Here is an 18,020-nt window from a genome sequence, read left to right as displayed (position 1 = left end):
CTGAAATGTTACACTGCAGCTTACCAAGGAAATTCTTATATTTCAGTAACTAGAAAGTACAAGTCATAGAAATGGAAAGTCCTGAAGTCTATATAAATTTGTCAACGCTCTACCAGCAAAATATTAGCTTAAGCAAAACTTGGGTAAAATCATCCAGTAATATCCAGTTTCTACCAGACATGCTTCTTTGACAAAGAAAAATAGTTCCTTCTTATCCCGCAACACACAAACACACCTTTGCTCATCATCTGGTCGTTTGATCAAATTGAACAGTATGTGTAGTAGTTGATCTCTCTCTTTGGGTTCAGGATGGAGGCAGGCTGTACACAGTATAAGTGGGATCAATTCCTAAAAAGTTGTGGGTAGAGGAAAAGGAAACAGTAAAAATGCTTTGGGCATATATTCATTAATGGCTAAAGAAAGTAAGAAGATAAATCTAGCCACGTAACATCAAAACAGAGCAGATGTTTTAGTGTGTTGATCTCTTAATAAGTGACCTGAAAAAAAAAAGTAAAGGTCTACAAAAGTTAAAATTATTTTCCTGCTAGGAAAGATTATGCAAGAACCAGCACATAAAATAAAAAATCTGCACAGTTTCTAATTAATATATGCAGGTCATCTGTAACCAGAATTAAAGCACAACCATGGTTTAAATTGTCTTCACTACCTACCAAACTGAAGCAAGCTCCACAGACATCTATGGAACTAAACTGCTACAGAAAAAGCTACTTCTGATGTCATGAAGTTAAAGATTAAAATTTGTAATTAAGCACGCACACAGTTTTGTGCACAAGTTTGAATAAGCACTGAAAGATATTTATTGGTAAATGTGACTGCAGACAGATATCCTTTATTTTGTGTTGACTGAGAACTATATTATTTTTTAAATGTTTGTTGCAGTTTTTTTCCCAATGAAGAGGCAATAGCTTCAGCTGAATTTTCTTTAGAACAATTCAACTCCTTAAAGAAACAACTATCGAGACAATACCATATAAAACATTATATGAAAAAAATATAAGGCTGCTCACAATAGTGAAGAGCACCTCCTTTTTAAATATGCCTCAAAGCTCATGGTATTCATTCCCAAAAGAAATACATGTTTCTAAAACCATGGACTGGAAGTTCCTTTCCTTGACCTTGTTGATAAGAACCTTTACTCCAGATGAATTTATAAACCACACAATTTCTATGAGATTTAGTATCTTAGGGACAAAAACATCACACTGAGAGGTTGGGGAACAAATGAAGACAAGTCAAGGCATCTGCAGAGAAAACATTGGCAAGTAATTTGGAGAATTCCTCTCCCACCTGCCACATACAGCAGACAAGCTTTCTGTCAATTAATAGGCTGTGATAAACAAGAAGATAACAGTGGGGTACATTTGTAAAGTTGCTAGGAAAGATGATATAAAACCTGCAAAAATCTTGAGTTATTGGTAATGACTTTGCAAGAAGGTGTCAATTTCTTCTTGCAGACAAAGTAACCTATTCATGATGCTCTTGAGAGTAACTCCTATTAAAACAAAGTGGACATGGGAAAAAAAACCCATTCAAAACAACCTCATCATTCAACTTGTATTTTCCTAAACAGCAAGTGCTATGTCTATTTTAAACATGGATCAATACTCTTGTTTTAGAGCAGTGTCTAAGCTAGTCAATTCCTGATAAGCCTTTGTTTTCATTTTACAAGAATTCTACTTAGCACACTATTTTTCTCCCCTCAAGGTGACCAAGACACATTCTGAAAGGTATTCTGATGTTCTAGAAGCAATTTTGGCAATATTTAAACCCATTACTGTACAGATTAAGGAATTTATGATGAGACAGAGAAACAAACGTAAAAATACGCCACCCAGCACTTAAAAACCTGAAAATACAGAAGAAATGAAATATAAATGTGAACAATTTGGACATTTCTATTTCTCAGTAATTTGAAGCAAGCCAAATTTGGGGGTTGCTTTTGAATAAGTGTTGCACAATGCAAAATAATGTGGATTGAAGCTGGTATTAAAGAAAATTTAAAAATCACACTGCACAAAGAGCTAAATAACTTTCTTCACCTGCAAGTTCCTTTCCCTCTAGGATACGCCTGTTATACTTTTTTTGGTATACTTATGATCCAGGTTTTTCACATTTAAAGTTCTGAAAAGCCATGGGTTGAATCTGGTTTATTTTTTTTTCTCTCTAACAGAAGGAGTTTCTCTCCTGAAAACACTGTTTGAACTAAAAAAGATTTGAAAAAAATATTATTACAAATCCCCAACCCATTCTTAATATCATTACTTATACATTAAGCAGAGATTTTTTTTTTTAAATAAATCAGATTGCAATTTGTAGATACACAATATAATCACTAACTCCACCAATCATGGAAAAACCTTCAAATGAAAAAGCTGTGTTACTTCACTGAGAGTAGATTTCAGAAAGCTGTATCTAAGTTCATGTTATCAAAATGCTCTTGCAATTATTTTTCAGTACTCATAAACAAGTTTTTAATAACTAATGTACCCCATGAAATGAGACATATATTTTTTACAATCCAAGGTTTGTTTCATCTGTTTAAACCAACACACTGACTTCACTTTCCTGGTATGTTTGAGTACCTGCTCAAAAAATTTCAACTCCTCACTCAGAAATACTGCAGATTTCAAAACAGGATCATGAGCTTTTAAATTATCTTTTTTTCCAAGCTTCTCTTCAAATTTAAGGAAGCTAATAAAGTTACCTTCTCCAGCTGAGTCTGTGTGAAAGGCAAACCCTTTGAATACTACTAGCTTAAGTGTGAACGAGTCAGGACCTACCACCATTGACACCATTTCAGCACTGAGTGTGAAAGGCTAACCCTAACACCACTGACACAGGGCAGATACAAGGCTGGTTCTTTACCTTGCAGAAAGCTGGTTATTATAGCTGATGGAATTAGCTGTATTTTCTTGTCCATTGGTCACATTCTTTCATGCATACTATACGAGAAGAGAGAGTTCTCTGCATCGCTGCATCAGTGCTTCTACAGTTCCTTCTATTAAGGGGAGTGGAGAAACAGTGAGAAGTCTTGAAGAGTGTTTTATGTGCTCCCTATAGACTTCATGGGCAGGAAAATAAAACTGGAGGCGAAAGGGACTTTCTGTGGGACAAAACCAAAACTGCTCTCATAGACAGACAACATAGGTCAAGTGAAGTCTCCCAAAGACTTAAAAGCAGACAGATTCTTCGCAAGATCTTGAGGGTGACTAGGAACAAAAAACAGCCTACAGGTGGGTTTGAGCTCATTCCTTCCTGTTTCTAAGGGCCATGCCTTATAGATCTGCTTAACAACTCTGATTTTAATCCCTCAAAACCAGTGGAGAAATCCTGAAGAAAATGGTGACATCCAATAAGACACAATAATCACAGCATTTGGCTGTTTTAAATTCAAGAGAAAAGTCTGTAACATCATCAAGGAATCTGTATATAATGGTTAATAATCAAGGAGAGGACTTCCAGCGCTATTTGAAACACTCTGCCTTCCTTGGGAAGGAATACCACCTGTGCCAATAGTCATAAAGCAAGAAATAAATGAGTTAAAAAAAAAATCCCACCTACCACTCTCCCTCTATTTTTCCTAAATGTCTTGTTCATCCCCAAGTCCGTCTTTTCCCTTTTGCCTCTGATTTACGGAAACTGATTAGTTCATGATGGTGTTAAGTCAACAATAACAGGAGGAGTGGTGTCAGAGGTCTCACCTCTGCTACTGAAAAGGCATGTTAGTATGAGATCTACACATATGTAGAAGATAGAAAAAAGTTATTTAGCTCTTTCTGTGAGATAAGCCACATACAGGTGAATTATGGGGCAGGCTACGAAGCAGACCAAACACATTGCACAGGAGAACCGAAACATCCCATTTTCTCTCTGTGCTACTTCTGTGTAACTGTCCATATAGGTCTCTTCAAAGAAAACCAATTTTTTCACCACAGTGTTTTTGGACAACTTCTTTCTAACTAATGCTAATGAATAGTGTAGCCAGCAGGTCAGGGGAGGTTCTCCTCCCCCTCTACTCTGCCCTGGGGAAGCCTCATCTGGAATACTGTGTCCAGTTCTGGGCTCTCCAGCTCAAGAGGGAGCAAGAACTCCTGAAGACAGTGCAGCTCAGGGCCATCAAGATGATCAGGGGACTGGAGCATCTTCCTTATGAGGAAAGGCTGCAGGAACTGGGGCTGTTTAGTCTGGAGGAGACTGAGTGGGGATCTCATTAATATTTACAAATATCTAAAGGCTGGGTGTCAGGAGGCTGGGGCAGCCCTTTTTTCGATGGTATCTAGCAACAGGGCAAGGGGTAATGGGATGAAGCTGGAACACAAAAAGTTCCATTTAAACATAAGAAAAATCTATTTCACTGTTCAGGTGAGGGAGCCCTGGCACAGGCTGCCCAGGGAGAGTGTGGGGGCTCCTTTTCTGGAGGACTTCAAAACCCGCCTGGTTCCTGTGTGAGCTGATCTAGGTTGACCTGCTTTGGCAAGTGGGTTGGACTAGATGATCTCTTAAGGTCCCTTCCAACCCCTACCATTCTGTGATTCTATGAATAGCATTCATTATTTGAGCTGATTACAGTTCTCATAGAAGGCAACATTTACATGGGCAGATGGAGTAGCTCTTCAGTATGGTCAACAGAAGGTGTTTTTTTATGGTAACTGGTATCACCTCAACTATATGCAAAACAGTTCCTTCCACATGTTACAAGTATTAAAATGAAATACTGACATTTTAAAATGCATCCCAAAACAAATATTTATTTGCAAATCCTATATGCAAATACTTGCCTGTTTTGCTGACAATTTTCTTACAAGGTATTGCAGAAATTTCTACCTCTGTTGTTACCTTTGTATATTTTTTTTTTGTTTGGTAGTCTGACTAGACTTTTACATCTAGGGCAAAAAAAATTGGCTCAACAATTGACAACATAAAATAGGACGACATGATGATTGACTTCGTAAATATGTCCCTTCTAATCTCTAATAGTCATGCTTATATTGTGAAAAAAAGCTATCTTAAAATTCTTCTGTAATGTAGCCTCTGACAACCAATAAATAAACCAAAATAATCTTATCTGCAGCAACTGAAATAGCTGTAGTTACTAACAAACTACTGATAGGGAGACTCTTTCACAAAAATGTAAATGAAGTTCACAATTCATTCTTTTAGTTTTAGAATGAAAAAACATTTAATCATAGGATTAATACATGACTCAAAACTTCAAGCTACTCATTAATATTAAAATTACAACTCTAATTACATTTAATAGGATGAGACTATTATTTCAGGATCCAAATTAAGTCTGTTGTAGATCCCAAAGGGATGCTGTTACACAAGAAACGATACAGATATGTTTGTGGAAAAAACCCCTTGTACTTTTCTGTTTACATCTACTGTTTATTTAAGAAACTTGCGTATAAAATATTTGTGATAAAACCAGTAACAACTGGCAATTCAACTCAAACATTACATTCAACTCCTTGTGTTTATGAGTTATGTTATGTTGAAAGACATGGTGTCAAAAGACATCACCTTTCAGACTATGGATGAAAAGGATACTCCATGAGATTGAGTTATTTAATTCTAAGAAAACTACATACACAGAGAACTGAAGGATTTAAATTAAAAACCGGTTATGTTTATCATCTGGGAGGGCGTGGGGAGGAAGGGCAGTAGGGGGAAGCAATTCCACAGCCAAACAAAAAAGTTCCTCAAACCAAACCCAACATCCCATTTAAACCAGATGAGAACCAGTAAACAGGCTGTGGTCAACACCAGCCCTATTTTTCAGAAGACACGATCTACAGAAGCCTACTGCCACTTAAGTTTTACAGACTAACAAAAATATTTCAGTTCTTCATTTATATTTTTCTCTTGTATTCTATGAAATAGAAACAGTCATTTAGAAGACACTAATTGCTGACAATTTCCACTGCCCAGGAACTCAAAACATCTATCTTTATCCCTACGCAATCGGAATTATATCTGCTTGACACAGCCACTAGAAACAGTCACCTAAATACACTGTTAAGCTTTGACACAGCATTCTTTTACATTTTTTAACAAAGCCAATATTTTATGGCTTTTAAAATGTAAGACAGATGAAATTTGGCAATAGATATTCATCTCCATTGTGTTTCCAGAGACAGTTGCCTACAAAAAATGCCAGAGAATGAATGTGTCTCAGTGACATCTATAGGTAGTTACTGTATGTTAACATGAACAAAATCTACATCAATACTTTCTTCTAGCAGAGTCAAGAATGGCACATGTTCAGAGTCTACAGATTCAGCATTACCTTTGCTTCAACTTCACAAAGAAATACAAGCAAAACTATTTTTAACATATTGAGCTCCACATAAATGACAGTTTATCAGTTAAAAAAAAATCTAGTGATGCACAATTAGTAAAACATTATTATCATGATATTGTTAAGTTTGCATAACAAAAATGAAAGTTACAAAAACTAATCCTGGAATAACAAGTGAGGTGAAAGGTATAAATAATAAAGTGTTTATTAATAAAGAGCAAGAGTAACAACATCCTGCTCTTAAGCCAAAAAGTTAAGTCTGGCCCAAACTTCACCAATGGGCCACATACTGCAGAGTGGGAAAGTTGTATATACAAATAAGGTTATTCCTGTTTCCTGACAAAAAGATACTGATTTTTACATCTTATAACAGGTGAAAAAATCACTAATCACTGGTTAGTGATTGCAAAAATTTAAAAAAATTATTTTTCTCTTTTTAAAAGATTATTTTCTAGATTACAGTTTAACCAAAGAATCTTTTTGTTGTATACCTCTTGACAAATAGAGGGTAGTTGACTTGAATTTTCTTTTATATATGTTTTAGTTTTAAGTAGTAAAAATGCAACTGAGAAAGTAGATTCCAACGTAAATGAAATCTTAAGAACTCAGGCTGCTCATCTGTAAGACACATTATCACAGATTTCACACTCAGTCAAAAGGCTTTATTTATGAAGAAGAGAGCTTTACCATTTCCTTACTGTTCCCTTCCAAGAACTATTTGGCTTGCAGTATCTCCTTTGATTGCGAGGGTCTTCATATACACATCTAAACACTAACATATATGTTTCCAAGCAGTTTGGATAACATAGACACTTGGGATAAAAACACAATAAATTTCTATCTGGATACACATAATTTTCATGGCTATGAATTACTTGCAGGCAGGTAATACATTGCTGACTTTGCCCACTTCAACTGCTCTTTTAGAAATAACCAAAATTATCTCTTCAGCCACCCTACTCAGTGTTGTGTTTTTCTATCTTTTCCACTGGAACCTAGAGACATTGAAGAACAATTAAAGCTACACCAATACACAAAAATAACATAAATAATTTCAAAAATGTACCTGACATTCTGCCACTAACTGTTTGTTCAGATGTCAATTGTTAATATTTTCTGGACCACCAAATCACACAGACTGCTGCTGACCTTAGAGGTCTAAAAGGATTGGTGAAATGGCTTCTGAACTTCTGGTCAAAGACGACCTACACAAACTCAGTTTCTCTGATGTGAAATTGTATAGCATGACATTTTAAGCTTAAGTTTGTGCAATCGATTTCAGTGTGATGGACCAAAGATATGTACTTTAGGGAGTTATCAGAAGATAATGTTTAATTCTCCTGTCTAACATGCTGACATTGTTAAGATATTAAGTACCACCAGTTATCTTTTGAGAAAAAGACTGGTAATCAGTTATTTGCATCACATATCGCTTGTTACATATCCTCTCTCCACTTAGTAATCTTTTGGTATATTTTTATAACACTTCTCTGTAAAATTGTGTCAAGGTTCTTTTATGATAGTTAGTTTTGGACAAGACCCCAAAGTTGTACGTTGTTGAAGATGGCCTGGTTCTTAGGGTAGCTTTTTGTAACACTGATATGAACAAATGCTAACAGATGGTCTATCCGAGGTTTCCTTCAAATTCCGTGACTATATCTGAAAGAACATCACAATAGCTATAACAACAGGTGGTAACTGACAACAGCTATTTTTAAATTGAACTTCAATTCTCAGATCATTAAGCATCCCATACAATCTAGTAAAACATTTCTCACAGCTTTTTCAATCAAATTGAAACAGATGATTTGTGTAAGGCCAAAACATATGCAATCATATGCAACTTCAACTGTACAACAAAAAAACTCAAACCAGAAATAGCTTAAAAGGTCACATAAATATTAAATACATTACATAGATTATACTACAAGCTGTGAAAAGAAGCCAGAACACCACATCCTGCCAAGCAGAGGGAAGGAAAGGAATAAATTTCAAGAAAGCAGAAATCAAGCACTGATCCAGAAACATTCACAGAATCGTTCTGAAGGACAGAACCATTTCCAGAGCATCCACTTAACAACTCTACCTCCTCAGAAAAAAAAAATAAAATCCTTTTTGATAAAGTTTGAGACTTCCAAAATGTGGTACATCTCAAACTCACCATGTCAACTGCTAATAATTATTTGTATGTTGTTAAATTTTTAGATTATAGGATCAGTACAAATTTCTTGAGGATTTTTCAAAGCCTTAAAATGAATTTATGCAAAATGCACTACTAATGTAGCATACTGTAGGTCCCCCCAACAAGGGCTGAAACTTACCAGGCTATGCAATTTGAAACCCTTTATTTCAGTGTCAACTCTAAGGACATGAAATCTTTGTTTGATGTATTCTTATATTTTTATTTTTTACACATTTGGTAATGTGCAATATTTACAAGCATATCTAACCAGTCTTTTTCTTTTTTTTCCATCTTTAGTCAGTCTTCCTTTTCTACACTCTATAGTATGAATGATTATGCAGAATGTCACCTTCATTTACATATGAAATAACCATTACGTTTCCCCAATTTTGTTTAGCTTCATTTTAAATTTAAGGAAAACATGTGAGCAGGAATGATAATTTTCTTATGAAGGGGTGTTTTTGATGAACCTTATCTTGGCTAGAAAAGACAGTAAAATTAATTATTTGTTCAAGTACATAGTGCTGCAAAAGCACCTGAACATTAACATAATTAAGACTAATAGTTAAAATAACCCAAATTTAGTGTTTTAACTTATATGCTCTGCTCTTTATAACATGCACTGACCATTGCCTTTAAAAAATCCATTTGTGCTATGTACTATCACAAACAGATGGACCTACAGTAACAGTTAGTTTTGCTGAATGCTAATGGATGCCTTAAGCAAAGGAAGAAATACTAGGATACCATGCAGGCTTATTGAACTCACCTGGCAGAGGTGTAAAACCATTTTCTAGAGGCAGAGATGCATGCACAAAAGTAAGAATATGATTGCAAGTAACAAGCTTTAATGATATTAGACACAACATCTTCAAAATGAAAAAGCAAACATCCTGGTAAAAAGAAAAGTAAAATTTAAGAGTTCCTCACCTCTCGCTTTGCAAGCAGCACATTAGGAACAATATGAGGCAGGCAGCGTCCCAACATTAACATGACACTTTTTTCACTGTCTGCAATCCGAGATACCTAGAAAATCAGGTTGGTTGGTTGTTTTTATACGAAGCATAAGAAAAGAAAATATCCCTTCAAATGAATATGAAGAAATGCAGCAGGCTTATCACTTACCAGAAAATATGTCATTTACTCACACACATTAAGTTTTTGATCTGGCAGTAACTTCAAAAGCATAAATCTAATTGTAGAGACTCAAAACTTCCCAGTAATTACAAATTTATCACTAGGGTTCATATTTAAGCTAAAATCTGAAATTATATCCTTATAAGTTTAATGCACACAAATTTATGTCTCCACACGTTTGTAAGTCTTGTTTTAAAGTAATTATTGCTTGTTTAACTATTGCTCCTGTGCCGAGTCAAGGATCTTCTAGTTTTTTTGCAACTGGGAACTATACCTCTGATCCCAAGCGGCTGTCTGCTGACATCCGACAGAAAGACAGTAGTGCTTGATGGAAAGCTGGTGACAATTTCCTGAAATATCATCAAAAAAGGAAGAGGGGTGGGGGAGAAAGCATTAATCAGAAAGGTGACTGAATAAGTCCTTTCACTCTAGTTTAACCAGCTAGGTAAAATGACATTTAGAAAGCAGGTTTTAAGTGAAGCATACTGCAGTAGTTTTTGTTTCAAGCTATCTTCAGTTTTTAGGGTGTTTCGTTTGTAGCAAGAAAAAAAAAAAAAGTATCTGCCCGAATTAAGAAGCTGTTTTTCAGTTCTGAAAAATGTAACATCTTTCAAACTGCTGCACATACAAAAAGAGGACTAAAGCATAAAGAAAAGGAAGCTTTGGCAATACAAGAGGAAGCATACAATTATGCAAACTGCAGGGTGAGGGGTGTAAGTCACATGAAACATTATTTTTGCCTAACGTTCTGATTCTGCACATTGCATAAAAACATTTGAGTAGTCAGTCGCTGACAAGCTTCAACATTCAGAGATTGCTCATCTGAGACTTTGAGACTTAAAGGTTGGATTTAAACGTATAGGAGAACCTGAAAATTAACCTTAAATTGCTGCCTTAATCCCTAATGTAGATGTGTATCTATAGAAGCACTGCCTCATGGCCATGCACAGCACCAGCCAACACAGCTGAGCTACCCAAAGCCTTAAGTATACAGATAAAATCCTGACAGGAGTCTCAAAACAACCTTGTTTGAGGAGGATAATTTAGCAGAAATGTTCTCAGAAAACAATTACCGGACTGACCATTACATAAAACACGCAAACAGCAGCAGCAGCAGCATTCTATTTTTCCCAGTAATCACAACTCCCTCTGCCTCATCTGAGGTCTGTATTTAGATGCTAATCTAACATTGCCTCATCCACTATGTTTAAGGAGGAAAATGAAAATTTGTCTTCCAAACCATACACAGAAAGCACTAGATCATCTGCTCTTTGAATTCTCTAATGACACTATATAGAGTTTAAGGCAGAAGATACCACTTTTGAAACAAGAAAAAGGAATTATCCCCTTTCAACTCTTAAAAGTGATATTTTGTGCACCTGAGTACACAAAATTCTACATATGTGATAATGTGTATGGACACATATAATTTTAGCTAATAGACTGAGAAATCACAGTATTTACAGTAAATACATCATCATTCACGTTTTCCTAACCGGAAAAAAAGCACATTAAGAATATAAGTTCCTATTTACAATTGTTTGAAGTAATCCAGGAGGATACAGGTAAATATACCATACTAGTTTTCCTCTTCTATTTACAAAATATGACAAATAAGTATGTTTATCACTTAAAATCAAGGGGTTTTTTGTCAGTATGGGTTTTAAAAACATGTTTTAAATTTTCATGAAATAAGTTTGTTTCATTCCTATCAGGTCAGTTTTGTGCAAAGGTGGACTTTTAAAGAGTTAATGAATGACTCAGAAGGTAGCATGCTGTAAAAGAACCTCTTCTTGACAATATGTTAGTACTGAAGGAGAGACTCTACTCAAGTATAGGCTCTACTCAAGTCTTTAAGGTTTATTTATACGGGGAGAATAGGAGGAAGCACTGCAAAGCAGCAGCTTAACACTGAGAGTGTGTCAAGGCCTTGGCCAGCTCTTGGCCTGGGCCATGTCTCACCTCAGCAATCGTCCTGCAGAACATCAGATCCTTTCCCACTTGAAACCTTAATTAAAATCCTACATCAGGGCGAAGTTCTATACCCATTTTGCAGAACTTGAAAATAACTAAGTATGACAAGATGTCACTGAATTTCCCTGTGGCTTAATTAACACCAAGATCCAGGCAGTATGGATACCATTGCACTTGCTGGCTATATTTAGAGTCAAGAAAAGTCTCCTGATGAAGTCTAGTAAAATCCTTGATGGCTACTGCTGGACGGAAATGACAACAGATCCAGGCCTCTTCCACACAAGTCAGCAAAAAGTTATTTTTAAGGCCAACAGATGTCAGTTGTGAAGATGTTCAAAAACAAGAAAGCACAATAACCACAAAACCTGATAATGAATACAAACCACAACTATTCTACTCCACATAACACTGGGACAACAGAGTCAATTTACTGAATAAGTTAGTAGTTGTTGAAGACAGAAGACACCTTGTATTTAGCATAAACTACCAAACACCTAAAATGAGTTGAATAAATACATGTGGTGCTGTCTATTTAAACTGCTGCCAGTACTTTCTAGCCAATCTGTTAGACGAGGCATTTTTCCAATGCCGGTCATGTCCTCGTTGGCAGGTATGCACACACAGCTGCTCTGACTGCAGACACACAAAGCAGGCTCGTTTGTTCTTCTATCATCTCATCTTATCTGGTGAAAATTTATGCCAAGAATCAACTCCCTAGCTACAGTATCTTGCCTTTTAGGATAAACTGTTAGTTTTTAATATTTCTTAATACATTCCAAATAAATTGTAGTATTTGTCTTCTAAAATATCCAACCCTGGACTGAAATAAATTAATATGCAGCATTTCCCATAGTCTTTCTCCTCCCATAGATGTCAAAAAGACTTCCAAATAATTTTTTTTAATAAAAGAAATTACTGTATTATTGTAATCAAGTGCATAATGCAGGAAGAGAATTTAGTGGTACAAACCTATAAGACACTGTATCAAAGTTTCTTTTGACCCTTCACTGACATGTTAAGCCCAAAACTTGGTACAAAAATAGCTACATTACACATGTATTACTTATTTCTTCAGTGAACTGCAGTTAGTGAGTTTTCTGAAGTCAACTCAATGGGGATTCAAGGCTTTATTCAACTATTTTTCAAAGAAATCCATGTGCAGTTAGATTTAAAAAACCTGATAGCAACAAAACAAATTCTAGACACTACTGTTAGAAATCACACTAAGGATACTCAAAGTTCCTTCCCCTCTGGGAGATTTCATCCTGTTTTGATTACCATCCTCACGATCCTCAAACCAATCTAATACTCATGCCCTTAATCCCTCACAGCATCCCCTATTGCTTTGAGCAGAAAGAAACTTGAAATGAGCCACACATGAAAGTAGATGGACAAATTTATAGCAATCAATGTACAACAGCTGAAAGTTTTGATTATTACATATTCTAGCTATTAAGCTAGGATAGGAAGGAAATTTTTAAAATACTATCTGAGAAGCTTAAATGGAACTACTGCAAATTTTCCAGATAAATGTAAGCCAAGTTTTGCTTCCTGTTAAACACTCATATATGGAACTAGAAGAGATTTGTAGTAGGACTCTAAAGATGCTGTATTCAGAAATCTTTCCTCCTGTTCAATTCCAAAGTTAACATATCACTGAATAAAATGCCCTTGTCTTTATGACTCTGTGTAAGACTTCTGTAGGACATCTGTGCAGGAAATTCAGAAAAATCCAAAGCAAACAAGATACTTAAGGTTTGCAAAAGTTAACTACTAGCAGAGGTAGTAACTCTTTTTCTTCTTTTTCTTTTCTCCCCTGCCCTCCCCATACCTTGTATTGTTTTTCCATCTGTATATATGACACAGATTTCTATGTGGTATTTTCAGTTGAAAGATACTTCTAGAAACATATTACTGTATCACCACCAAAAGAACAATAAGGGAACTGACAAAATACAAAGCAGAATGGCTACGGGTTCCCCTAAGAATAACAACAGTAAGATCCTACTTGGCAAGCTACTTGGGCATCTTTGTCCACAATGGTAATTTTAGAATTTGTACACAGCCCTCTTTAATCTTGTGGTTGATGTTACTCCTGATAGCTACATGGTAGTTTTTGTCTATTATTTAACAAACATGTTACTTCCTCTGTTCACTATAATGCTTAAGGAGACTATGGAGATTGGAGAGGCTTTCTCAGTTAGACACAAACTCAGTCTCCATGTAATAACACAACATCAATACCTTATTTTAATTACAATGATCACAATTACCTAGTGAAGACTTCTCCCAAATTCAAAACTCAAAAAGTAGAATATCATCAGATATCCTTTCTGATTATTTAGAAAAAAACCCCTCCAAACAACATTACATATAACTCTCTGATACTCTGAGTTACATACACCTATACAGAGAAAGTAAAAAAATTCCCAGACGCTCTTTCAAAAGAACACAAAAGATTTCATTCTGAAATGAAAATTTAAAACAGAATGGAAATATCCTGTCTTCTCATTCACCATTTTGATTTTAGGTTTTTTTTGTTGCAAGGAACAGGATTGGATTTAGAAACAAGGATGAGGTGAAAAAAAAAATCCTTAAACTTAAATCTAAAAACATAGGTTTGCTAACCGTACTCCTTCCTAAAAAGGAACAACATTAAAATATCAACACTGTATCCTAAAGGTACGTCAAGTCTTTTATTCACATTCAAACCATAAGTGACCTATGAATTCTGCAGAATATTACTGTTATAAAAATATCTATCTGCTTTACAAGATTTTTTAATTAATGCATTCCAGTTTAAAACTTATCACCAACCTATTGGGTTTATCGAAGTGGACTGCAGCTTTAGTTGATGGAGCACAAGAGGATAGTTTTTCTGTATCTTTACAGGGCACAGAATTTAGTGTATCATCTTTAGAAGTCCTTGAATCCATTTCAGCTGATAAAGAAAGGCTTGTTTCCTTAGTGTTTCCAGGTTTACTGTCATTCTCAGAGCTCTTGACATCCAACCGTCTGCTGTCCTCTGAGACTGTGAGAGGCACTTGTTTTAAAGGAGGATGGTGAGCTACACCATAAACTGTTGACACAGCAAAGTTTTCATTCTTGAGAAAATCTATTTCACTAAGAAATGAAAAATGAAATATTTTTGTAGCTTTCATGAGAAAATTATTGGAATCACAAGACTGAAGCACAGAAAGAAAGACAACATATTCAAGAGCTCCCTCTTCAACTCCAGTATGTTCAAAACATCCTTTAATGGATATAACTTATATCAAACAAGCTGTTCAAATGAGTGCTGGTTTAATGGATTTCTTTAAATAAATGTTGCACTTGGAGTGAGTGAATTAATTAAATAAGCAAACAATAGTGTTATCTGGTTCTGGCTGAAATTCAAGCACCGAGATACAAAATGTCATGAGACAGAATGCTATCTGGGATTCAGAAGTTAAAATACTATAGCAGTGGATTAACAGCTACTATCCCATCCAGCTTTGAAATGGTAACTATGCAAGTCCATAAAACCACTTAAAAACTACGCACTTGCCCATATGTTACCATTCCGCTTAAGAGATGCACCAATATATCCTATAGCAAACCGAATCTTGTGTATTGACCAAACTTTTTCTGTTCCTGTTAAAAGACACCATAGTTTCTACTAGTCTTGTTCTATAGAATGAAAAAACTGTGTTGAAATATGTCATTAAATCAAACATCTGTTTGCAAGCTGTACTCACCATAGTACTAAGAAGTGAAATACAGCTGACTGAAGAGAAAGCTTACAGAAACCACATAGAACTGATTCAGTTTTCAAAGAAGTAAATAAAGAAGTTGTAGTAAAAGAACAAAACTGATTACAAAATTAAATGATGTAGGTAATAAAAGAGAAATACTCAGTTTGAAGTCTATTCGCTTTTCGAAATCAAACACCACATATTGAAAAGGAATGATTGCTTTGTTCTGAAGAACTCCTTGCAATTTTGCAAGCATAAGTTTGTATGGTTTCATATATTTGCTAGAAAAACATTGAGAATTTATTCCAATATTTATCAGTAACGGAGCAGATTGACAGGTTCATACCTCTCAAGCCTTTGGATTTGTTCCATCAAAGACCACTTCTCAGTGTTTAATGCACTAATTTGATCTTCTAATTTTTGCACTATTAAACACTGCTAAATACAAGAGAGAAACACAACAGCTTAGTACAGCAAAGTTAAGTAGCACTGCAGACAGCTGAAATACTTATTCTGTATAATTTCTTACTTCTATTGACTGTGGTGTTTCAAATACAGGGACAGTCCCAAGTATAGGAGTAGTAGCCTCTAACTCATCATCTTCTACACCAACTGATACATCCACCACATCTCTTGCAGTAACATGATGGTTTCCAAAGTCACGATAGAGTTGCAACAGGTCAGGAGGTTTTGGAATGTTCAATCCTACATCATCCCAAAGTTCAAAATCCTTCAAAGGAACAAAATAAACTAAAGCATACAATATACTTCCTTTATTTTTGTTTCTCTTCCTCATTTGACTGTAGGTCATACAACAGCAAAATAATAATGTCAAGATTGCATTGCAGTAAAGGAGATGAAGCTTAAGTCAGATAGCAAGAAACATAAGTAGAAAAATAACCCATTTTGTGAGCTGCAGCAGTTCTACCCTAAAGGCTGCTCTAGGTAATATGCTAGAAAGAGAACCTTCTAAAAAAACATGGATCACAATTTAATTTTTTTTTAGGACATGAGGAGTTTTTTTGGATCAGATATTATGTTTATCAAATTCCAGCAGAAGCCACTGTGGTTGACAGAAGCCTTTTAACTGATAGAGGTATCATTTTGTTCCCATCTCACTGACAAGTACAGGTGTAATTTTCCAGAAACAAATAGCTCTGTATGTGATTGACAGACAGGGTGCATATTCTCAGTGAAATTTAGATGTAACTGTCTTAATTTCAGAGGTGCAAACAATACTAGGCACTCCAGTCTCCAATCATCACTATATATATACTTCCTTTTCTCTTTAATGTGTTACAGTCATATTATTACAAGATTATTCCATGTTTGTGTACAAAAATAAGCATGTGCAGTTTTACAGGACTTCTGACAGTCTCTTTAATGACACTCAATTATTTTTTATTTACACCTTTTTTCCTCCTTTTCACAATTATCGCTACTTTTCCATAGTCTGCTTACACACATCTATTTGAAGATTATTTGCTAAAACATGACATGTATATCTAATGTATAATCTGAGCATTCTATATGTTAAGTGTAGAATGTTTATATTTACTTTTTAGAATTAAGAACTTTCTTCTTTTGTTAATGGTCTCATAAAATATTTTCAGCTGAGCACACACAAAAAAGTAAGGACAAATTATTTGTAATTTCTCTTTTGGGGGCTATATTCTCACAAGTATTTTTAGTTTCACAGTGCTACGTTTCATACAATCTGAAGTGCATGATCCAGATATTTAACAAACCATTGTCGTTATTGATTAGGATATAAACTGTAGGAAAAATATAGGACAACTAGTTATAGAGAGAACTGTTTTAAATTCAATATTGAATGTTGAATTCAATATATAATTCTTCTGGCAATATTCCAGTTTTGTGATGAATATATATTGGGTGCTGATGTTACTGTGCGCTTTGTTCACCCAATATCAGTAATTAGAACCTTCCAAACATTTGAAGAAATTTTTCCCATAAGATATAAGACAATGAAGACAGAAAACATCATCTTCAGAAAAATGTATCAAAGCACAGCTATGTCTGGAAATAGCCAAGGTGACAACTTATTACAGAGAGCTTCTCCAAGACTGTATTCAATGTCACAGTATGCTTAAGTATACTTGTACACCTGTATATGCCCAGGAGATGACAAACAATGAGTATATTTTAAATCCTGCATAAATCAACTGAGTATGATTTAAGGAAAGAGTTAAAATTTTACTATATCCAGATCTGTGAGTTTAGCTGAAAGAGTATCCATCACAATCCAGGAAAGGGTATAAGTATCTGTAACTCACAGTATTTTTCTTCTTGTTTTGCTTCCTTTAAAAAACATGAGTATTCTGTCTCCTTCCTACAAATTTCTGGAAAATACTCCTCAAAGTATTGCGTTTTCAAACTGTGCTTTATACACTAAAATGCTCATAGAGTGCTCATGTATGAAGCGAACTACATGCACAGGAAATCTCTTTTAAATTCACTTGAGTTTACAACAAGATCAGAATATGGAAAGCAGGCATGTTAAAAAAAAACAACATAAGAAACTTTTACCTGATCGTGATTTTCATCTGAAAATGTTATTGATGTAAGCTTGTAACTATTCTTCAATAAAAATTCATTAACTAGGAAATTTAGAGCTCTTTTCTCAAGAGGTCTGATTGGCTCCTGGAAA

The 18,020-nt window shown here is 35.1% G+C and overlaps 1 protein-coding gene across 9 annotated transcripts in view; it reads right to left on the bottom strand.

Moving 5' to 3' along the window:
• The window catches only part of RELCH (RAB11 binding and LisH domain, coiled-coil and HEAT repeat containing), an 81,680-nt gene that overhangs the window by 37,982 nt on the left and 25,678 nt on the right, over positions 1 to 18,020 (bottom strand). For 7 of the 9 annotated variants that reach the window (XM_061994612.1, XM_061994613.1, XM_061994615.1 and 4 more), the window contains exons 5-11: positions 17,900 to 18,013; positions 15,879 to 16,079; positions 15,696 to 15,787; positions 14,433 to 14,738; positions 9,916 to 9,991; positions 9,435 to 9,530; positions 236 to 348 (exon numbers count right to left, since the gene is read on the bottom strand). In XM_061994612.1, the coding sequence (XP_061850596.1) occupies positions 236 to 348; positions 9,435 to 9,530; positions 9,916 to 9,991; positions 14,433 to 14,738; positions 15,696 to 15,787; positions 15,879 to 16,079; positions 17,900 to 18,013 (998 nt within the window). Of the gene's footprint in view, positions 1 to 235; positions 349 to 2,886; positions 3,012 to 9,434; positions 9,531 to 9,915; positions 9,992 to 14,432; positions 14,739 to 15,695; positions 15,788 to 15,878; positions 16,080 to 17,899; positions 18,014 to 18,020 lie in introns of those variants that run through there. The other 2 variants (XM_061994614.1, XM_061994620.1) reach the window with 2 other exon arrangements.

This window comes from Colius striatus, chromosome 4 (assembly GCF_028858725.1).
Source record: "Colius striatus isolate bColStr4 chromosome 4, bColStr4.1.hap1, whole genome shotgun sequence".
Taxonomy (NCBI): Eukaryota; Metazoa; Chordata; class Aves; order Coliiformes; family Coliidae; genus Colius; species Colius striatus.
The sequence above is the reverse complement of the archived record's forward strand: the minus strand, read 5'-3'. Positions and strand labels throughout refer to the sequence as shown.